This window comes from Protopterus annectens, chromosome 6.part0, assembly GCF_019279795.1.
Source record: "Protopterus annectens isolate FY-2018-M chromosome 6.part0, PAN1.0, whole genome shotgun sequence".
NCBI lineage: Eukaryota > Metazoa > Chordata > Ceratodontiformes > Protopteridae > Protopterus > Protopterus annectens.
Genome location: NC_056737.1, coordinates 1,200,145,105 through 1,200,170,016, shown reverse-complemented (window position 1 = coordinate 1,200,170,016; position 24,912 = coordinate 1,200,145,105). Strand labels below are relative to the sequence as shown.

Below are 24,912 nucleotides of genomic sequence, written 5' to 3'. Positions count from 1 at the left end.
GGTGCAAAATATGTCTGTGCTCAAACTGGAACAACCAGGAGCTGCCATTTCAGTAATGTGCCATTTAGCAGTCGTGAAGGTAGTTTTTATTGTATTTTAATTATTTATTTACTTTTTTTGTATTCTTCTGTGTTGTAGTATCCCCAAACAAATTTCTGTTGAGGATTGATAACTGTTTTCCAGTTTTGATAGACTTGAGTGTGAGGTTAGTTAAAATACAGGGTGTATACTTGTGATGGTGGGACGCTAACATTAATTCTGAAACTTGAAACCTCGCATGCTGTATCCCCCTATACAGACTTCTGTTGAGTAACAGGACAGCTGTTTTACAGGTTTAATAGACTCAGTGTCATATTGCTGTACACATAGTATAAGTACTTGTGCTGGTGCCTGGAGGGGTACAGAGTTTGCTTTTCCACCAAAACAAACTCGGCTGTTCAGAGACTGTGTGGATTGATGGCCTATACCCAGAGGAAGCAACCTTCTTAAGCAGGGTGTGTCAAAAATCACAACTTCTACTCTTGCAAAATTTTCAAGTGCCAACCAGAAAAAAAAATGAGGGAAATCTATATGAGATGCTTGAATATGCACATATATATTTTAAATAGATTGAAAATTTGCTATTAATTACAGTCAGTAAATATGCCCAGCTATGAATAAAATACTGACACAAAAGTTAAAAATATATATAAGGCTATATGAAGCTTTTCTCCTCTGGCCTTCATTGAAAACAAGTTATTGCCCAGTTGGACACTCCGGTAAACAGATGCCAATAAGTAAAATAACTGAGCAATAATGCCAGACAGGGTGTTTGTTATTCTGTAAATAATGCATGCCTAGGATGTTCTGAGGCCTGACACTACAGGCAGAGGGTCTTTACACTCCTAGAAGATATTATTTACACAGTAACAAAAATTCTAGAAGGCATTATTGCATTTAGAGACTAGACTGTCCATTAAATTGCTCTGTATTTGTTTTGTTTTTAACTCTCTACATTTTTTATATGTTTATGCAAGCTAGTTTCTTCGCCTAATGTTTCAAACTTGATCCAGGTATATAATTGCTTTGGGGGAAGTATTTTACATCAAAAATATAAGATCTGATGTTGTCAATCTTCATTTATCTTTACCTTTGGGACACGGTTCCGATCATTGAAACCGTCTTGGCCGTTACATAGCTCGCACCAGCCAAAAACTCTCGAGCTAAAACTCAAGCCACAATACCCCTCTCCATATATCCTCAGATCACGTTTGCCACTCTTATCGCAAGACGTGACAGCTGTTTTCTCTCATAGCTAAGTAAAATTTTCTTTTGTTTTAATATAACCTTTTTTCTGTACTTTGATGTACATATATCTAATCTATATATCTATATCTCTTTCTATATATATGTGTGTGTGTGTGTGTGTGTGTGTGTACACACATATGTATGTCTGAGTCATATGTGAATCAGTGATAGTCGCCTGTCAGCGGCCTCTCCACGACACCAAAGATCGCCGCCGTACTGTAGTTGACAATCCCCAATTGGCCCCTTACAGGACCCATGGTAGCAAAACAAGTGCTACCATGGGTGTGATGCTTTGTACACAAATTCATATGAACCCGTATGTACATAAATATATATATATATATATATATATATATATATATATATATGTAATTTTTATTTCTTCTACCCACTTTCTTGTTGAATGAGTGTATTTTTCCCTTCCTTACGGTATTCTGTCTCTAACATCGTTGGTAGTATCTCTCCCTCCCTTTCTCTACCTCTTTAAGTAACTTTAACCTACCATTGTTGGTAGTTTTTTTTTCTTTCCTTGTGTGTGTGTGTGTGTGTGTGTGTGTGTGTGTGTGTGTGTGTGTGTGTGTGTGTGTGTGTGTGTGTGTGTGTGTGTGTGTGTATATATACACGATTTCCGCCTGTTTACCCCTAGTTTTTTTTTTGGCATCTGTCAACATGGCTGAGAAATCTAAAGGCACGATGGGCTTAAAACAGTGCCAAGAATGTGGACAGAAGATGCCCAGCTCCGATGTGCATTCTTCCTGTGTATATTGTTTAGGCCCAGCTCATCTCGATCAGCACTGTACTATCTGCCAGGCCTTCAGCAACTGGGCTTTGGTTGAATGCAGAAATTAATATTAAAAGGGCTAATTAAGTCCTCTTTTGAGGAAGCTTTTTTCAAGGCTGTCCCCCTATAAATCTGATAATTGGAATCAAGAAAAGTCACTCAGTGACGAAATCTCCTTTGGTACCGGTGGTGAAAAAGCATAGGTCTTCCACTCTCACCGCTTCAGTGGAACAGAAGGCTAAAATTCTGAAACTTTTGGAACAAACAACATCCTTGGCACCATCTTCTGTACCACCACAAATCTCGGTGCTTATCTCTTCGGTACCAACATCTTCAGTTTCCTGGTTGGTACTGACCTTTCCTGCTGCACTTCCCCAGACATTGGAACCTCCATCTGTGCCAAAATCAGGCATAATTTTCACACCCAGGCAAGGCATTCACCCTCTATTGACCCATACATGGGGCAGCTTTTGAGTTCTTTTCTTGAAAGACCAGAATCCGTCTCGGGCTTATTTGTCTATTCCTCCAGGAGTCTTACTGAAGTCAACATCATGAGGTTGGTGGATATGCTCCTAGTGGCCAGGGGTCTTTCTCTCTCCTCCCACACCACTCCCCCCTCTGGAGTTGGGGCATTTTCTTCCAGGACTTCATCAAATCTTACTCTTCTAACCTCCTCAGAGGGCTTAGAACTTCCCAATCCAATCCCTCTGGTTCCAGCTGCTACGGTGCTAACAACCTCTTCCCCTTCGGTTCCAGGATCTGCCATAACTTCTTTGGTTCCTTCAGAACCAATGTATTCCTGGGGCTGTGGCTCTGCTGTCGGGTCTGAGAGTTTTGGATAGGCTCCAGTTTTTTATTCGAAGTCATCCTTGACTCTCGGAACCTTGGCAGATGTGGGGTCTTCCTAGGCTCCTGCTTCAGAGGTGGGTCCCTCTCAGCAGGGTGTGACCTCAGTTCAGAGGTTGTCCTTCTCAGTTCTGGGCTCCCATTCCTCGTTGAGGGGGGATGCCTTCCAGGTAATGGAGAGAGCATTGGCCTCTGCAGGATTCCAGCTGGCCTCTTCAGTGTCAGAGTTTTATCCCAAGACTCCTCCTTGCCCAGAGCTGCCACCAACTTCCATGTCCGAACAGCCGGCACCTAGGCTGCAAGATCCCCCTTGCCTCTTTTTCTAAGTCCTGCTCAGAGATTCCCACTGAAGAGCCACCCCAGAAGAAGATGTGTAAGAGAAAACACTTAGATTCCCCCGAGGAATTGGTCACTGAAGACATGGGCTTCTGTGATGGAGAGGGAGGTATTCCACCCAGTCACCCCTGGAAGATGTCGCCTTCAGAGACATTCTAGAGACTCTGAAACAGAGGGGTAACTGGAAACCCAAAGACACTAAATCTGAATTGTCCATGTACTTGCAAGCCTTTCATGCTTGCCCATCTACTTCTTGGGTGACCCATCTCGCCGACAATCTTATTAAATTGATTCCGCAGTGGGCTTGGAAGGCTCCTGATTCTGTAGAGCCAATTCCCCAGAAACCTGACAAAATGCTATCTTGTCCAGAGGATCACCAGCACTGGCCAAAGAGATTGGCAGTAGATACTATGGTGGTGGCAGTAGCCACCAAAAAGGAACTAGTTGAAGGAAGCTCCTCTTTTCACCCCCCAGCTGAGAGTCCAGGGTGATGGACAGATTCAGAAAGCAGGTATACGCTTCATCGACCTTTGGGTTAAGGTCTTTGAATTTTATGGCACATTTCACTAGGCTCTAGAGGGATCTGATCAAAGAGTTATCAGATACTCTAGTAGGAGCGGTATCTCAGGAAGTCCAGGATTAAGTGGCTTCCCAGCTAGCCACCCTGGATTCTTATTTCCAACCCGCCCATGAGGCTCACTGCTATCAGCTGAAGGGGTGACCAGGGCAGCTGGTTCAGGTGTTGCCATAAGGCATCATGCCTGGATGCACTTGTGTGCATTTGAGGAGCCATTCAAGTCTTCCTTCATCATGACAGATCTCCTTTATTCTTCCCCAAAGATGAAGAAACTCTTGCCATGTGTGAAAAGGATGGAAAGACCCTTTCTGCAGTGGTGATATGTTTATCTGCCCCTCAATGGTCCTACTGTAGGAATCAGAGGAGCAGGAAGATGTGGTTCAGAAAATCCCAAGGTGGTGGAGGCTCCCTTCAGGGCTGAGCTCTAATGGAAGACGCTGACCCTGAGGCAGAGGTAGCCCACAAAATTAGGGTTCCAGAGATTCTTTCTCTGGACAATCCTATCAGCGCTCCTTAGAGGGAGTCCAATTGCTTACCTTTGGAAGCAGTCAGGGGAAGATTTTCACTGCACTCTGGCGACAAATAACTTCAGATGCTTGGGTGCAGAGGATCATTGCCAGAGGGTACCATAGTCCCCTCACTCTTTTTCTGACACCAAAATGAAGCCTTCCTGATGTTCCACCAAATCAGAGGAACCAAGCAGCCTTAGAGATTCAAAAGCTGCTAGAAAAAAGAGTCATCCAAGAAGTCCCAGTAGACCTGATAGGATCCGGATTTTACTCAAGGTTCTTTTTGGTGCCAAAAAAGACTGAGGACTTGAGACCAATATTAGATCTCAGCCTTCTGAACAAGTCTGTTCAGCAAGCAAAATTTCGGATGGTCACGGTTCAGTCTATACTTCTCTTTGTAGAGGAAAACAATTGGATGAGCTCTGTACACCTTCAGGACACGTATTGCCACATAAAAATGGACAAGCATGCCAGAAAACTCTTCTGCTTTTGGGTAGGAGCCAATCATTATCAGTTCAGGGTGCTGCCCTTTGGCAGCACCACAGCTCCCAGGGTGTTCACCAAATGTTTGGCTGCAGTAATAGCTCACTTGAGACTGCACAGATTCTGAATGTTTCCTTATCTAGACGATTGACTTATCACCACTCCCACCAGGCATCTACTGCTTCAAGCAACAGATTTCATCCTACACCTGTTCGCCTGTCTGGACATTACAGTAAATCACTCAAAATCTCAGCTAAGTCCCACTCAGGATCTAGAGTTCATAGATGCTCCTCTAAATACCATCTCTTGTGTAGCTTCCCTTCATCTTCACAGGCTATAGAAGATAAAATCCCAAGTACAGGCCATTCTTTCCAGCAACAAGACTCCTGCACTTCTAGTCCTCCAAGCTTTAGGGTCCATGTCAGCGACCATTACCTTAGTTCCACTACCAAGATTTCACATGCAGCTGTTACAATGGCTTCTAGCATCCCAATGGTCCATCCTAACCCATCCAGTGATGTGCCCAGTTCTTATCACCAGTTGCTGCAAGAAGGACTTATCCTGGTGGATGGAATCCAAGAAAATTCTTTTAGACCGTCGCTTTATACCTCCTCAGCCCAAGGCCATAGTGACCATGGATGCAGCCCAGATGGGGTGGAGGGGCATTATCTGGGAAGAACAGTCCAAGGCACTTGGTCTCCGATAGAGGCCAACATGCCTATCAGTGTTATGGAACTGGGGGCAGTGCTCTTATCATTGTAAGCCTTTCAGTCTGTCCTCTGTCTAGGAATGATTGCAATTCAGTCAGGTAACATGTTAGTGGTCTGGTACATCAACAAACAGGGCGGAACCAAATCTCATCCCCTGTGTTGAGAAGCTCTTAGAGTATGGCAATGGGCGATATCCTCCAACCGCAATGCACTTCCTGGGGGAGCTCAAACATAATAGCGGGCAGACTGAGCAGATGCATTTTCCTGCCTCATGAGTGGTCTGTCAGTCCCAGAGTGGCGAAGGAGATTTTCCATTGCTGGAGCCAGCCTTGCTGCAACCTCTTTGCATCACCCCAAGAGAACAATTGCAGCAGCTATTTTGCCATAATTCTCCCTCAGGGGGAGTCCAAGAGAGACACTGTCCTTCACGATTGGCTCCTGGGGGTGCTGTATGCCTTTCTCTCCTTCCCTCTGATTCCTCTCTTCTTAAAGAAACCCAGCAGGTTGAGAAGCAAAGTGATCCTCATTGCGCCCATCTGGCCTCGACAAGTCTGATATCTTTTTCTGTGGCCTCATCTAATTCATCTAATGGATTCTGGACCCTGTTCCGGATCTTTTGTCTCACCCAGAGGGACTGGTGCACCCCAGTCTTCATAACCTCAAGCTTATAGCTTGGTTTCTTCAATTCCTTTAGTCAGCAGGCAGAAGAATTTATCTTCCCCAGTCCAAAAAAGTTTACTGGCTTCCTATAGACCTTCTTCCAGGAAGTGGAAAAGATTTTCTATTTGTGCATTTGATAATGGTCTTAACCCTTTTTCTGCACTGGTTGAGAAAGTTTTGGAGTTTTTAGCTGTGCTTTTCAGTCAAGGAGCTTCTGCTTCCATGATTAAGGTCCAACTAGCTGCTATTTCTAATATCCACAATGACTTTGAAGGCCATTCAGTAATTTCCCAGAGATTATGTAAAGTGTTCATAAAAGGGGCTTTGCGATTAATACCTCTATTTAAAGATCATCTAGCTCCTTGGGATCTGACCTTGGTTTTCTAGGCTTTGGTGCTTCCTTCCTTTGAACTGGTGGCGACATGTCACTTAAAGTTTCTTTCATGGAAAACTATTTTTCTGATAGCCATTACCTCTGCCAGAAGAATTTCTGAGATGCAAACATTATGTTGCGTTTTTTTTCATAAAGATAGGGTTGCACTAAGAAACATCCTATCTTTTCTCCCTTAGGTGGTCTCAGAATCTAATATTAATCAAACTGTTGACTTACTTATTTTCTTTCCCAATTTTTTCCAAACAAAGGTGAATATTGCTTACATTTGCTGGATGTTCACAGACAATTATATCTCTACCTCAGCAGGACTAAAAAATCTAGAAAATCAGACCAGTTATTTGTACCTTTCTCTGGCCTATCTCTGGGAAAATCTGTTTCAAAAGTTGCCTTGTCAAAATGGCTAAGAGACTATATTACTTTCATATACAATAAAAATAATCTTAAGTTAACAGTGCCAGTGAGAGTGCAGTCAACTAGATCAATAGCCACATCTGCTGTTTTCCATTCCAAGGCTTCCATGGATGAAATATGTGCAGCAGCAACCTGGGCTACTCCGCATACCTTTACCCCTCATTACAAATTGGATCTGGTCTCCAGGGGAGGAGCATCCTTTGGCTCTATGGCTCTCAGGAATATCCTTCCATAAGGCAACCCAGGATCGAAAGTAGCTCGGGACTCTGTCCCGAAGGTAAAGGATAAATGAAGACTGACAGCATCAGATAAAGAAGTTGTCCACTCCCCATAACTCACCACTCCAATTGTGTTGTCAGTCTTCATTTATCCTATGCACCCCACTCTCCTGGCCCCCTCCTATAGCCTTTCTGAAAGATTGGACGCTTGCCTTGGTAACTTTATCAGGTTTGCCCTTGGATATGGCCTCTTCAATTCTGTTTACAAATTCCTTTGTCTTTCTGTGTAGCTGCAAATACAGTCTGAGGTAATAAGGGAAGGGTATTGTGGGTAGAGTCTTAGCTCGAGAGTTTTTGGCTGGTGCGAGCTCGGTTCCGAGGATCGGAACCATGTCCCAAAGGTAAAGGATAAATGAAGACTTGACAACACAGATGGAAAATTATGGTGAGTACGTAACTTCTTTTTATATACGTTTTTAATGTCTACATGTATACAAATGTATAAGAACAGACATAATAACACACATATATATATACATATATATATATATACATATATATATATATATATATATATATATATATATACATATATATATATGTATATATATATATATATATATATATATATATATATATATATATATACATACACACAAACACATATATATATATATATATATATATATATATATATATATATATATATATATATATATATATTTATATATAAACACACATTCAGAAATATAGACAGATATATAGGCATACGGACTCACACACATATGCATAGAAATAAACACACACACACACACACACACACACACACACACACACACACACACACACACACACACACACACACGCACACTGTGAACACAGAAACCAAGGTGTTGCAGCTCTCTACTCCCAACAACTTTATTGTGTCTTCTTCTTCTTTCGGCTTTTCCCGGTTAGGGGTCGCCACAGCGGATCACCTGTCCGCTCATGACTGGCTGTGGAGATTTACGGTGTCGAGTTGCCAGCATTCAACCTTCCACAGAAGGCACGCACACACAAGCACTTACACGTAGGGCCAATTTAGAGTGTCCAGTCCACCTACAGCATGTCTTTGGGATGAAACCGGAGCACCTGGAGGAAACCCACGTGACCACAGGGAGGACATGTAGACTCCACACAGAAGGCACCCCAGCCGAGGATCGAACCGGAGAACCTGTTGCTATGTGGCGGCAATGCTAACAGCTGCACCACCGTGGCTGCCCCAACAACTTTATTTTGTCTAATTTTGCTTAAAACTGTTCTGAAAACTAATTTCTTGGTAAATCACTGAGAAGTAAAGTCAGTTAGTAATGCCAGACAGAAAGAGTTTTAATGGATTGCCTATTGCAGTCCTCTCTCTCCCTCTCTCTCTCCCTGTCTGTCTCTCTCTCTTTCGTTTAAGCAGACATACTCACACACACAGACACACGTGCATTTTTTTAAAAAAAATTTTTATTTACTTTTTAACTTAATTTTATGCTTGCTAAACAGCAGGACTGTCTGTTGGATTTTTTACTGTCCGAGCTTCATGCTGCCATGAAGTGTCGGAATTGTTTTTCACCAGGTATTATGCATAAATTAACACCTGCTGGAGAATGTTTGTTCTGCAGTCAGGGTGATGATGTGCTGATCACCTGATCTCTAGTAATAAAATGTTGTCAGTGATCAAGATATCTTCTGCCAGTCCCTAACAGAGTGCCATGCAAACTATGCTTGAGTGTTACTGTTTGGCACTGGTGCTAACAGTTGCCTACTTCTAGCTTATTTTTTAGGAACTTGTCAGGTGCAAATCAGTACCTGTAAAATGATAGACTGAATATATAATATGAGATAATAAAATATATCAACCATTTCATTTGAGAACTCTAATAGCAGCAAATTAAAATAGGTTTAAAAGATTACAAGCTAACAATATGCACTACGTAGGTTTATCAAATACATAAAGAAGATGCTGGTGATAAACAGTCTTTCCCTATTATTAAATGCTGAGGTATTCATGAAATACATGAATTACATGTATTTCACAAAAAATGGCTGTAATGCTTAACTGAAAACATGTACTTTCCAAAGCAGTGGAACGATCTCTGTTCCTTTGGATTCTTTCACAGTGCTCAGTTCACTGTGTTACAGTTATTTGTGACTGCTAAAAAGTGTATACTTTTACATATTAATTTCATGGAGTTTTCTAAGAAGTTAAATGCTTTATTTTCCAACTAGGAAATGCCCATGCTGATTATACCTTGGTTTTGTTATGAGCACATAACAGTTTTACTCTGAAAATTAAACAGATTAAAACAAAAGCACATACCGTTAGTTAACTCTGTCACTTTCAAAGATAAAACAGGTAATCATTGTCTCAGTTCAATTACTATTATGGTAAGTATACTGACATTTGAGCAGTGCACTTGGAAAGGATATGCATGTACCAAAATCTTAATAGCTAGTCTTCTTAGAGGATTGAGAGGACTTAAAATGTACAAGGCAGGTGTGGCGGTAAATCGGAAGATTGCTTTCCCTCTGTTCAATACTATAAAAGTCTGCAAAATAAAGACAACAGCAAAAAATGTCACATTAATATACATCTTCATTTTATGCCAGATATAAATGATAGAATCAAATAAAATATAGAAAGAAGCACAGTGTAAGGAATTTTTAAGAATATCACTTGAATTTACTTTTATGATAATGCTCTATCACAAAATACTTGGAAAAAACAGATGAAATTCATTATAAGCTAAATAGGAAGTAATTCAGAGACATTATATTCCATGCAAGGCACCAATATACAACATTTTACTGAAATGCCTCTCTGCCTCTTTCTTCATTACAAGGAAACTTGGCCATAGTATCTTAGAATCAGTTCAGTTACCAGCGCTGTTCAGTTATGTCCTTTGGGTAGATACTTCCATTTATGACATTCTAGTCTGTTGTGCTATAAATCTTTAAGATACATTACATACACAGAAGTGCTGGTAAGAATTAAAATAGCTAAAATCCTTCACCTGTATGGGTTCATAGCTGTTTGCTAGGCTAATGACCACAAGGGTCTTTTTAAGCCTAGCCATGCATCCCAAATCTCTGACAAGTACTGATACTCTTGATAAGTGTAAGCAGGGGCTTGGGAGATGAAACATTTACAACAGGGGCCTGGGAGATGAACCATTTACAGGTTGCCTGTATCCATTAGAGACATAGATGCCAAACCAGGGATGAAGCTCCTGTTCCCCATCTAATTCTCCAAGTTACTGTTGAATTGGTGTAGGGAGGAATTCTGCTTCACATGGATGGGGAGCCTGTTCCAGAGAAGGGTAGTGTCTGGGATACATACACATCTTTCCAGCACGTGCTGTTTAGAATGGGTAATTCTGGTGATGTTTGTTTTCTGGATATACACTTGTTCCATCAGGGCAGGGTCTGACAATGCCTTGTATGCTAGGAATAGATCTTCCATCAACAGCCTGTAGGAGACAGAAAACAGGGTTAAGGCCTTGAGGCGGTCTGCACAGGAGATGTTACTTAAACCTCTGTGGGCATTCCAATTGTTGGATGTGCTTGGTTAGGTACGTACCAAAGGGGATATTGTACTCACTGGTAGGTCTGATGAATGCCAAATACAATGGAACAATGACTTTCTTGGACAAAGATGCCATACCTTTGTTTATAAGTTACACAACATAGAATGATTTTCTCACTACTGTAGAGATGTACAGTCAAAAGGCTAGATTACTGTCTATGCATGTTCCCAAGTCCCTGACTACTGGGTCATCTCTTAGGGGTGTGCTGTCAATATGGTAGTTACCCAGGGTGGATGATTTCCCAAAGGATACTATTATGCATTTCTTGGCATTTAGTTTTAGTCCATGGCTCTGACAAAAGTGTCCGTGGGAGATTCTATGACTGCTCCTAATTTGCAGTCATCTGCAAATTTAGTCGGCCAGAGGCCATTAACATTGGCCTTGATTTCAGAGAAGTACATTGGCCTTGATTTCATAGAAGTGGAATCATATACTTTACAATAAACTATACTAAAAAAAAAAAAAACAGCTGATGTAAGTCTTAGCAGTTTATTCTTAAATGCATTCAGTCTCTTGAGTATGATTTTTACAGGAAAACTAAAAGCACTAACGTTATGGGTTATATCCTACCAAGGATGTAAGAGACATCTATCTTCCAAAGCTTCAAGGCACCTTTCACATTCCCAAACTGTCAAGCAACTCAAGTCTGAGCATGAAGTCCCCAGAGCTTTACTGCTACTGAACAATATGTTTCTCTGTGGCTTTCAAGGATCAACGGTCATCTTGCATTTTCCTTTGCTGGGTAGATAAGTTCTCTTGTGGAAAAAAAAAAAAAACCCTTCCCATTTCTTAATTTTATTTACTTTTTATTATTTTCTTCTACAGAAAAGTTATTTTAAAACTAGGAGTGCTATGTTTTAAGGATACATATTACGTTGTCGAACTGTAACAGGTTCGAAAGCCATATTGTCGAGCCCATATGTTCGAACTTGGAAAAGTTCAAACGTTTCAATGGGGATTTCTATTCAGTGCACAATGGGAAGGTTTCCCTTTACTGCACTGTAGTGCGATCCCGGAGTTGGTATATTTAAACAGTGGGAGGTGTGGGGGGTGCAGGGTGGCTTGCCCCCCTTCATACAACTGTCAGGTAGGTTTCTTCTGTTTTTTTTATTTTTTTTGACGTTTTCGAACTTTTGAAAGTTTGAATGTATGGGTTCGACCATATGGTGTTCGGACTTCTAAAAGTTTGACAACGTAATATGAACCCATGTTTTAATGGACTGTCTTGAGACTGTAACTTACTTTTAAACTGAGCACTTGTGTTTTTCTGTCAGTATAAAAGTAGTGTAAACTAACTGAAAAATGATTTTCTGTAGATAAATTGTGCTTGTTTTTCCTTTGTGGGGCTGATATAGCATTGTAAAGTGCTTTTACTATGTATTTTCTGTAAAATAAAAATTAACTTTTGTGGACTGGTAGGTTACCAACAATTGCTGATTGTCTTCATTGGGAAAGAGGCACTATTTTCAGCTTGACTATGGAATAGACTATTGGTCCACAATCAGTCCTTCATCCAGCCACAAAAAAAATAGTTAAGCAAACAGCCTTTCTCACCACAGGAGCCTAGCAGTTTGCCTCAACTGCAGATAGGTGAATGCTGTGGCTGTCTGTTGGACCTCAGACCACTCATCTTTTACCCCTGACCCTTCTGGGTGTAGATCCTACAACCAAAATGGACCAGGGGTTGGCCACATCCTCTGCAGCTGTTGGAATCTCCATGGTGGGCAAGGGAGAACCACAGTTGTCAATCCAAGGAGAGGGAACTGAAGGAGGTGCTGCCATTATTAATATAGTTGGTCTAATTTTCTTCTGTCAAAAAAGAAACAGAAAACCAAAAATGTACCTCTCTTCCTCAAATTTCTTTAGATAGGAGTAGTTTACTGGCTCTGGCTGAGGGTTTTAGCAGTTTCTGGTAAAAGAAGGAGGATTCATCTTTTCCTGAAGAGAGTCAAGATTCTGAACCTGAACAGGAAGATACAGGGACGAATACAGTTTTTTCCTGTCAGATTTCTGATTCAGGCTCAGAGGAGAGCTTCGTGTCTGATTCTCCGTGGGGGGGGAGGTCTCTTTGAGACTGTTGCTAGAATGTGCCAGCGTTTTCAGTGGGAGAACACTGAGATTTCTCAGTCCCTCAGAAAATGCTATGAGTTGTTAAAGAAGGGTTTTTCAGAAACCATATACATTCCTTCTGTTCTGTTTGCTTTAGAGGATGTGTGTTACTGCTTGCAGTTTTCCTTATAGTCAGCCAGCTGCCTCTAAAAAGGCAAATTAAATTCTTTAGTCTTACAATTTATGCACTATTCCCAAACCTATTCCAGCAGCTATAGCTTTAGTTGATCCCACTGCTGCTAAGCACTTAGCTAATTCTTATCCTACTCTTTGTTAAGGAATGGAAAAGTATTGATAGGTATGGGAAAAAATATCTACTTCTGCAACTTTGATTTTCAAATTTTTGAATTGCCAGGGTTATATGTTAAAAGTTTATTGTAACAAATTGTGAAAGTATGAGAGATGTTTTATCTGCAGTTTCTTCTTGTGAAGAAAAATCTGCTTTAAATAGCTTAACTAAGTTTTTTTTTCTGTTGCACAGGTCACTACTCATTGTTTGCAGTGTGTGTAAGATCCTGTTGATACTTCTAGGGCTATGGTCACTAGTGCTGCTTTAAGGAGATTTACATGACTGAATTCTCAGAGCCTCCCAGAACATGTTAACAATGAGATTTATGTTCTCACCTGGATAGAGATTTAGTGTTTGGCCCTTCCGCTGCAGAGGTGATCAAATGTGTGAGGAAAGATTGACGTGAAGTAAAGAAACAATCTATGATTTTTTTCTAGCCAGGAAGAAGGAATGTTCATAGGTTCATAGGTTGGTACTAGGCTATCGGCCCTACGGCCTATATAAGCCTAGCCATAACAATTCCCTGGATATTTCTTCCCACAATATTTACTTCCCTGGACCCCTGTCTAGCAGGGCGACTGACATGATCCCCGGGGTGAATTTCCTATCTCCCATCCAATCATCAAGGTTCCTTTTGAAGAGGGCCAAGGAGGTACAGAGGATTATAACATTTTCTGTGTATGTACTAATAGCACATTACATACGTCATTATGATTTTATTGGAGCTGCACATGTATGGAATATTACAATTAGAAACCTTATCCCTTAGGTATTGTTGTATTCCCTTAAATTTTGATTAGATGTTGCATTTAAATGAAAATGTAATTTTTGGTTTTAGGGAAAGAAAAAAAACTTAAATTCTGTCTGCAGGCATAGGGTCTTACCTGAAAATAAACAATTGCACATATACAAAGAAACGAAAGGTAAAGCACAGACGCTACATGCAGTGCCAGGCAAAAGTATCAACGTTTAAACATCTTGCCATTATCTAAATGCAATGGTCAGTCATTTTAGTTTCCTGCATTGTAATCTGACGATGTACAGTAATGCACAAAACAAAGTTAATATCAACCAGGCTAAGTGCAAAACCAGTGATAGTTACAAGGATTGAAGGTAAAGAGTTCTAATCCAAGAGGATTACTCTCTTCATTTATAGTGCTAGAATATAAGCAGCTATTTTAGTGATAACAAAGGGAGTGGGCATTGGGAACAATTAAATAGATCAGGATAGCAAGTCATTGCACTTGGGATTCAGAGAGATACCTTAATAAAAGTTTACATATAATTAATAAACTGTGGGTACTCGAGAGAGAAATTAGTTATACAGATGCAAAAAAAAATGCATGAGAACCCTAACCCGGCCCATAACCCTAAACCTACACATTACCTTAAAAAAAAAAAAAAAAAAAAAACTTCTGTAGGACTATCACTAGTCAGACAAGTTAGAGACTTCTGTTATGGTGGGATGTTAGTGTAAAGATCACAAAAGGAAATTGGCCTTTTGTGATGTTTTTAGATTTGATTTTAGAGGGGTTCGAAGTTATCCATGTTCAAACTTATTTATGTTAGATAAGTTTGGTACTTATTTCAGTCTTTTTCCATCTCTACCTTTCTTTCCCAGGCTTATATTGTAGGATACTAGGTGTTACAAGGTACCAAGTTAAGACACCATTTGCGCCTTGCAAATAACCCCCTCCGGATGTACCTCTTGCTTTCAGGAGGGCAAAACATGTCTATCATTAGAAGAAATCGCCGATAGTCATCCATACATCCAGGTTCTTGAAATATGCAAAGGTGTCACTCTGTTTAACATGCAAAGACCAGTTTGTTGCAGAGAATTGTCTGGCAGTTAGCACAGTGAGTTGCTAAAGAACTGTTTCCTGTTTTCCAGAGTTTGAGTCCTTCAGCCTCCATTTCTCCATTTTCCTAATTGTGTAAGTCAATTAACAGAGAGTAAATGCTTCTGGGTTGAGGCTGAAAACAGTATTATGAGGATCAGTGCACTACCCTAGTTACAAATAAATAAAAGATGAGGCATCTTATGGGTAACAAATCTGTCCCTCTGGTCTGTTTTAGTTACTTGGAGGTTTTGATCCTTAGTTTCAGTTTTTGTAGAGCTATTTGCCTTATGGAGGCACAGGAAATCAAGTAGACTGGAGTCTTTGATAGCAAGAATGCAAGACACAGATCTGTATGTGGAAGCCTATAACAGATAGAGTATACTGACAGAGCTTCAAGCCTGTCTTGGAAGCTAACGATTTTTTGATCAACAACCTTTTTAATTAGGAAGAGTTGGAGCCATTCTAGCTGCATGGTATGCCTAGTTATGTATGTGCTGACAGCAGCCTTGTATTCAACAACTGATATAATCAGGCCTGAGTACAAAGGATTGAGAATTTCTTTTAGTCAAACTAAATAGAAGGAATTCCTGAATACTATTGTTCTGTGGAAGTTAAAGGAAAGGGAGGAGTTTTCAAACCATGGACCAAGGTTCCTGACTACTCTGCATTTGGAGTGGGATATTGGCTATACTGTAAGTTGTAGATGAGCAGTGTTTGCCAAACATGGCAATACTGCACTTTTTTGTATTAATTTGTGCTCTGTTTATGTAGGCCATTAGTTTGTAAGGATTAGATCTGATGTTGTCTCTTCTGCCCGTTTCTCAATGGATGGGGTCTTTTGGTCTGACCTTCGATCCAACTTTGGCCACTCTTAGACTTTGGATTCAAAGCTTAGGTTCCTCTCCTTACCTATAATCCCTTCTTGTTCCTAAGATTCACTCAGATTGAGTTTGCTCCAGAACCAATAAAAGACAAAGGAACTTATCCTCAAAAAATGAGTGAATAAGAAATCAATACCTAGTTCATAATCTACTCTGGAACTCAAACACCATATGAATAGACCAAGGAAACAACTCAAACATCACATGCATAGGCCCAGGAAACAAGCAGTACAGCCATACTAGAAATCTAAATGGTAATGACTCCAAAAATAATGGAAGGGTGAAAAAAGGGGGAATTGAAAAAGAATGGAAGCAGACAACACAAATGTATCAGTATGGTAAGTACATAACTTTTGTATCTGATCTTGTCTTGATGTTGTCTCTTCTGTCTGTTCATCAAGGACCTCATCCACTGAGGAAGGTGGGAAGCAGACAGCACAAATCTATCATTATGGTAAGCACATAACTTTTGTATCTGATCTTGTCTTGATGTCTCTTCTGTCTGTTCCTCAAGGACCTCATCCACTGAGGAAGGAGGGAAGCAGACAGCACAAATCTATCAATACGGTAAGTACAAAATGTTTGTATCTGATCTTGTCTTGATGTTGTCTCTTCTGTCTGTTCCTCAAGGACCTCATCCACTGAGGAAGGAGGGAAGCAGACAGCACAAATCTATCATTATGGTAAGTACATAACTTTTGTAATTGATCTTGTCTTGATGTTGTCTCTTCTGTCTGTTCATCAAGGACCTCATCCACTGAGGAAGGTGGGAAGCAGACAGCACAAATATATCATTATGGTAAGCACATAACTTTTGTATCTGATCTTGTCTTGATGTTGTCTCTTCTGTCTGTTCCTCAAGAACCTCATCCACTGAGGAAGGAGGGAAGCAGACAGCACAAATCTATCATTATGGGAAGTACATAACTTTTGTATCTGATCTTGTCTTGATGTTTTCTCTTCTGTCTATTCCTCAAGGGCCTCATCCACTGAGGAAGGTGGGAAGCAGACAACATAGATCTATCATTATTGTGAGTAATTCACTTTTATTTCTTGGTGTAACAATTGTGCCTCTGGAGGACAGTGAATAATAAATCTGTTTATAGTCATCAGTGAATTTGGTTAGACATAGGCCTGGATTACAGTATGGAAGTCAGAAAAGTTTATGCCCAGCAGGTGAGGTCCCAGCACTTAGACTTGATGTACTCTGCTAGTTAATCCCTTAAAGTGGCATATGCACCTTAGTTATGTGGTCTCCATCTTTCAGTCATTTTGCAATCCATTTTATCACATAAGGGGCTGCCTTGAAGTGTTGTAGCTTATTTACAATGTCAGCATAGGAGATGTTGTTAAAGGACTTGGCCAGATCTAGATATGCTGTACTGATTGAATGAACCCTTCCTCTCTAACCTTTTCAAGGAAGTATTGCAAGTTATTTCACTATTAAGCTTCACCCAGTAGCTGTTTATAATTTCCATGCTGGCTTATGCTCTTCTTCAATGGTATAATTTAAGGTTTGCAGAGCCTTCTTAAAATAGATTTTCCTTCTTAGAGCTCTTCTACAGGATTTGATATTCTTGTGGGATTTGTACTTAATTTGAGAGAAGCTGATATGGACACTCAGAGCTAAAGATTCAACTTGTTTGAAATGCATTTCTTAGAAAATATTATTTATTGTGGTGGTTACTTTCAATGAGGAGAGTTTTAAAAATGAAAGCACTTTTTATAATTGTCCTATATTTAGTACTTCACAAAGATTTTGTCAGTCTCTGCAATGTTCATTTTTTTGTCAAAAGTGGTCAAGAATTTTAGCATTAACCAATCAGTTTTTCTTCTCGTGCTCTTCCCAGAATTTACTAATCAGAATATGTCCTCCATGTATGGGCTTGTACTGTCAGCTGAGATTGTACCTTGAGAGGAAGAAGGCTGTCAGCAAAGATAGCCATTTACCTTTTTCCTTTTCCAAGAGGAAGCTTGAACAAAAAAATTTCCAGTCGTACCTTAGCAAGATGTCTATCTGACTTTGTATGTTTTGCCATATGGACTATAACAAGACTCTTGCTACAGTGCCTAAGGCTCTTTTCACCCAAGCAGTTGGTACTTGGTCTACCGCCAACCACTTTTGAAGGAAATATAAGCAGTATAGGATGCCCATGTCCAGTTTATCAAGGGTATATTCCCAAAACAGGACTGCACAGGAGGATTTAGTTTGGACTCTTGTCTGCTGTTATGAAGACTGGTCCTCCACTTACAAGACTTGAAAATTATGAACTTATCATAATATTAAATCTCTAAGGTTAAGGCCATCCTTGATAACATACCCACCCAGGCGTCAACCCCTGCCTATAATTTAAATGACTGCATGTTTCTTCATTTCTACTTTTTCTAATTCTTCTAAAATTTAGTGCATCACATCAAAGATCTGTTGAGATGTGTCTCTGTATTGCATTATGGGTTATGGGATAAAGGGTAGATGCTTAGCAGCCCAGGAAAGGATTACTTGCTATGGAGTCATAATATCTGTTGAACTTAGCAATAGTGCAGCTAAGGCAGGGAGAGAAGGGCAAGTGCCCCAGGCACAAAGAGTTGTGGAACATGATCAGCCAATCCAGATCTCTCTTTAATGTAATATCAGCTTTTTAAAGCTGGTATTGCACTTACGATCAAACCTGATCACTGTAGTGCTCTGTGTGCTATCTAAACTGCAACAAGCAAGCAGTTTGCTTCAGTTTAAAAGTACAAAAAAGAAAATCTCTTTGTTCTTAAATAAAATCTGAGCACTGTAGCACACCATGTAGGCAAGGTATAAACTGTAGTAGCTGTTTGCTACATTTGTAGCAAGCAGTTTGCTACAGTTTAAAATAAAAAAATAATCTTTTTTAACTAAAACATGAGCGCCAAAGCATTCCGTGTAGGCAGGGTATAAACTGTAGCAACTGTTTGCTACATTTATAGCAAGTAGTTTAGTACAGTTTAAAAGGAGGAATTTTTTTTTTTGTTAAATAAAATGTGTGGAAGAAGTCAGGGCAGGGCACAGAAATTGGACACCTGAACGGCTGGGGATGGAGGGAGGAAGGCATGTATCTGGCCACCTGGTTGGTGTGCCAGTAGAAAGAAACTGTTGTTGTTTTTTTGTTTGCTCTTCACTTGAAGAGATGATGGAGTAGGGCGGTGCTAGACTGTGGTACTGGCACATGGCTCTGGTTGAGCTACCTTCTGGAATTTAGTACTGATGTTACAGAGGATGGACCTACTGTTACAGATTTGTCATTATAAGTACATAACGTTTGTATGTATGTATGTGTGCATGTGCATATGTGTGTATCACCTCAAGTACTAACTGGCTAATTTTTTTTTTCAGCTGGCTAATGTTTTGAAGCTTTTTACATCACATCACACATATCAACCCCTCTTTCATTGCAACATACAAATAGGAGTATCAGACCTAACCCCGTTACAGAACTCATGTCTAAGTCTATTTCCAAGTTGCAGTGGAACTGGAATCAATCATTAGAGGTAGTATTAGCTGAGATCAAAAATAGATCCATCAAGAATGTGAGGTAAAAAGCACAAATGTATGTAATAAGCTATCAGGAGGTTACCTCAGAACCTCAGAAGAGTTGCCAATCAGGTACTGGCATTCATTTTTTCAGTCACAGATTACATCACCAACATTAATGTGTTTAAGTTACTCGAGGTACTCAAGTACTGACATCTTTCTGCTTAGACTCTTATAACTGGGTAGTTCCACCTAGGCGTTGTCAAAATTTGAGTTTGAGCTTGTTATGTTGGAATGCTGATTAGTGGAACTCTGCCTAATAAAGGCAGTACGAGAGCAGCAAAATCTTTAGCCAGTGTGCTGAACCCCCTGCTATGAGAGGAGTAACCCATTCCTGTGCTGAAACCCTGCTATGAGAGGAGTAACCCATTCCTGTGCTGAACCCCCTGCTATGAGAGGAGAAACCCATTCCTGTGCTGAAACCCTGCTATGAGGGGAGTAACCCATTCCTGTGCTGAACCCCCTGCTATGAGAGGAGTAACCCATTCCTGTGCTGAACCCCCTGCTATGAGAGGAGTAACCCATTCCTGTGCTGAACCCTGCTATGAGAGGAGTAACCCATTCCTGTGCTGAACCCCCTGCTATGAGAGGAGTAACCCATTCCTGTGCTGAAACCCTGCTGTGAGATGAGTAACCCATTCCTGTGCTGAACCCCCTGCTATGAGAGGAGTAACCCATTCCTGTGCTGAAACCCTGCTATGAGAGGAGTAACCCATTCCTGTGCTGAACCCCCTGCTATGAGCGGAGTAACCCATTCCTGCAGAATCAGGAAGTCTTATCGCTATCTCATTCCAGTCTAAAACAGACCATATTCCCAAATAATGACACCAACTGCTTGGCCAATTGTTAAAGCCAATGACACTTTCTTGATATCTTAGTATCTTTCTGCATGAAGACAAGATACTGCTCAAGGACAACATCTTTCCTGCCTCTAACATATGCATACTAAGTTCCATCATACCTATTTGTATGTTCCTCTGGCTGGAGTGCCTCAGGTCATTCACTCCCAAGTGAGATGCCACTAGACTGTAGATTATTTATCTGATTTAGGGAATCTGAGTGCTGCCCTGGTGTTATGGACTCTGGCACTGGACAGACAGCTTACAGGCAAAGTATTTAAGGTGGCGCTCTGGGGTTAGGTTAGACTGCAGCTAATCTAGGAATACATAGTGAAAATATGGAATTAAGCTATATATAATAAAAAGAATTGATCATTTCACTCAACTGTTTTGTTGAGTTACAGCTCATATTACTATACAAGTCACCTGCACACACACACACACACACACACACACACACACACACACACACACACACACACACACACACACACACACACACACACACACACACACACACACACACGCACACTGTAAAATGACTGCTGGCTGCTGAACACTTTAGTTTATATCACAGAATGAGCACTAATCACTGAATTGTTAATAACACAGAGGTAAAGTTTAGGGTTATAACTGCTAGGCAGTGATATAGCTGGATTTATTTGCAATGGAACAAGCACTTGTCCTTAGAAAAAAAAACTACTTACTTTATCCACCTGATTTATAGCACTGAGGATGTTTGCACAACTCAGAATACTTATGTACACCACAGAGCAGTCTCTGGCAATGACCACAATATCTATATCCTGTAAAAGCTGAGTGGTCACTAAGCAATAACACTGACCAGGGCAGCAATGCACCCACCAGAGCAATTCCTAGCGACTGGTCCCTAAACAATGCAGTTACCTAAAAGGCAAGAAATTGTATAGTAGGTTCATTACAGCAAAGGTTCATTTTAACACACATGCTCAGTTGCACACACAGTAATACTACATAATAAATACTGCAGCACACAGTACAAAAAGTGTGAGAGGAATTAAGCAAGACTTGCAAAGAAAGAGAAACACTAGTGATTTAATTGTCAGTTACAACCTGACTACAACTAGGACCCACTGTCAGTCTCTGGCCATTTGTTTTCTTTTCTGTACTTAGATGACTTCTGAATTGCTGCAGAGTTGGTTTCCAAGTACTTGGAATTGCTAGAGAAAGCCTCAACCTTCCTCTCCTAGTCATCTCGCTGTTTCTGAAGGGAGTTCACTGCTTCTGTTACATGGTTAACAGACTCTCTCTGTAATAAATTACGAGCATTGGGTCATGTGAAAACATTGTTATTACTGAAGTCATGTAGGTCCCTACTTAGTTTCTTTTTCTTCTAAAAAGTTTATGAAGAAAGAAACTAAGTAGGGACCTACATGACAGGCAGTGAATTCCCTTCAGAAACGGTGAGACGAACCGGAAGTACAATTGCAAGCCAATACCAAGCACCGTTGTTACACCGGAGCCATCAGTATCTGTTCATTCCACGTCTTTGAGAAAGGCTGCGATGGGAGGGACCACAGGAAACTTGACAGCGGTTATCTCCAATAGTTCCATTAACTCTAATGTGGTGAGACCAAAAGTTATTTCCATTACCAACAAACAACAGGTTTTCCCCCAATTTCCACTGCCAATTTGTCCCATAAGAAAGAAATCCATCGAACAAGAGCAACGGCGAATGGGACAGAAGCGCAAAGAACCTCCGGTTCCATATCAACACAAAACTCTGAAGAAAATGTGGAACCTTGATTACGAAGGTTAGTTTGGAACATTTCCAGGTACTCTTTGATTGATAATGAACATGCAGTATTGAATAGAGGTCTTGGGTTTATCCCCTCTACTATGTTTGATATCAGCCAAACAGTTATAGAGTTATGGCTATTTGCTCTTTCTATATGTTTAAAACTGATGATTGGTAACAAACAAGATAAAACCAATGTTATTTTTAAGAAATGTAGTGAGTTTTCACCTTCAGTACCAAACAATATTGATGTGTTTAAAAAATAGAAGAGAAAAAGTATCACACTGGACACAAAAAATGTAGGTTAGCACTTTTGTTTATATAATACATAAACTTCTTCAGACAAAATTACATGGGAAATAAACATTTAAATAAACAATTAAGAAATGACATCATTTCCTATCCAAAGAAAAAAAGCCACAATAAAAGCCTCATTATCCACCAAAATAAAAGACATGCCTCAAAATAAAAAAATCTCCAACTACAAAATAAATTACATAGATCTAACCATCAACATTATCTTGGCAATGCAAATGCTTGAAAATAATAAATAAATACAAAAATAAGCAAAATCCAAAATTAATACTCAAAGAACAATATATACAAAAACATTAAAAAGGTTTTTATAGAAACACAATAATAATTATCTATGTAAAGCCTTCAATTTCAAAACACTCATGATGGAAATAGTGTCATTCAGTCCTGGCAAAACTGAAGCATTCAACTTGAGTTGCCATAAAAGTTCTTTTTCCTCAAGTTGTAGGGAAGCCGGACCTCCCCTATTATTTTCGGCAACCTTATCAATAATCAAAAAGTGAAATTCATGTGTAGGAAAAGATAAAATATGTCTAGCTAAAGCATTTGTAATATTTGCTTTAGTGATGGCATAACAATGTTCATAAATTCGTTTTTTAAAGGCCCTATCAGTTTTGCCAACATAGAATGAAGGGCAATTCCGACATAATGCCAAATAAACCACCCCTCTTGTATTACAATTGTATTTGTCCAATAAATAATATTTTTTACCATTTATCATAAACATATTGGTTACCAGTATGAACTTACACCAATGGCAGGATCCGCATTTAAACATCCCTCAATGCAGGCGGTGACATTTATAATTAGCTGTTTCAAAAATAGCCTTCAGATTCCTACCTTTTTTAAAAGTTACAAGGGGTTGTTCCCCCACATATTTTCTTAATGCACTATCCTCTACTAAAAAAGACCAATTCTTACAAATAATGGCTTTCAACAAGGGTGCATCTTTAGAAAAAGTGGTGATAAAACTCAAGTTAACAAAATCCTTGCTTTCATAGTCAAGCTGTTGTACTAAAGGAATCAATATGTTAGATGGATTTACAGTATAATTGAGGCACTCAATACACTCATTCTCAGATTAATTTTTATAACTGAGGATTGGTTTAAAATAACCATGTTCCCTTTTAGATGAAACTTCAGAAATAAGTTCCTCTAACAAATTAACAGGGTAGCCTCGTTTCATAAACATATTTCTTAACAAACTACACTCATCCAAGAAATCTTCCTCCAATGTTACCATCCTAGCCGCCCTTACTAGCTATCCTTTAGCAACACCCCTCTTCTGATGAAAGGGGTGGCAGCTGGAAAAGTGGAGGAATGCATTCGAATAAGTGGGTTTTCGGAAAATCTTAGATGTAAATGCATGTAATACAAAATTCTTAGCAAACTTTACATCTAAAAATGAGATCTCATCTTCTTGAAAATCCCATGTAAAATTCAAGAAATTGGTAGAACTAGTCACCCTTTCAATAAATGATTTTGCAGAAGATCTGTCACACTTCCAAAGAATAAAAATATCGTCCAAGTAACGGGTGTACCAGGCGGCCCTACCCTGGAACACGGGGTCTTTGAATAGAAATTGCCTTTCCCAAAATGCCATTACTATGTTGACAAAAGTTGCACCACAAGGGGACCCCATGGCTACACCCGTTTGTTGTAAATAAAAATCAGACTCAAAAAGGAAATAATTGTTGGCTAATACTAATTCCAATAAGTATATGACCAAATCAATCTGATCTCCATCCATCTTCTGATCTAAAAAAAGTCCCTGACCCATTCACATCCTAGGTCATGTGGTATACAAGTGTAAAGGTCACATACATTGATGGTAAAAAAGTTTAAATCTCCATCAAAAGAAAAACCACTTACAGATTCCAAAAAAGCCCAGGAATCCTTGCAAATTTGTTTCTGATTTTTTAGTAAATCTTTTAGTTTACAGTCAACTAATCTGGTGCACCCATAAGTGATGGACTGCCTACCATCAATAATGGGGCGAAAAGGGGGTTTATTCAAGTTCTTATGCACTTTTGGCAGCCAAAATAGTGTAGGAATAATTGGGTGTGTTATATTAAGAAAATTGAATAAATCAGTGTCTATACGGCCTTCAATAAATAAGTCATTAATAAAACCCTTAAATTTACGATAGGCCCCATTGATTTCATTGAGGGAAACCCTCAAATAGGCTGCACTATCCAATAAAGTTAACATATCAGTAGTGTAATCAGCTTTATCCATAAAGACCAATCCACCCCCTTAATCTGGTTTACAGATTCGGATGTTAGCAAACTTTAAACTATTTAAAGCATCTTTTTCACTAATAGTAAGATTCTCATCCAAAGAATTAGATGGGTGCCGTGCATTTAATAAACGGCTAAAGTCATTCTCACATATTTTTTCAAATAGTGAAATAGAGGGATGTAAGGGTGGATTAAAAATACTAGCCACTTTAAAATCCCTCGTAAGGCTGGAAGTA

At 39.7% G+C, this 24,912-nt stretch overlaps 1 protein-coding gene across 5 annotated transcripts in view; it reads right to left on the bottom strand.

The window, feature by feature from the left end:
* Window positions 1-24,912, bottom strand: part of LOC122804756 (sodium channel protein type 2 subunit alpha-like) — a 2,239,151-nt gene that overhangs the window by 1,347,305 nt on the left and 866,934 nt on the right. For all 5 annotated transcript variants that reach the window (XM_044074821.1, XM_044074820.1, XM_044074819.1 and 2 more), the window contains exon 4: window positions 9,670-9,788. In XM_044074821.1, the coding sequence (XP_043930756.1) occupies window positions 9,670-9,788 (119 nt within the window). The remainder of the gene's footprint in view (window positions 1-9,669; window positions 9,789-24,912) is intronic.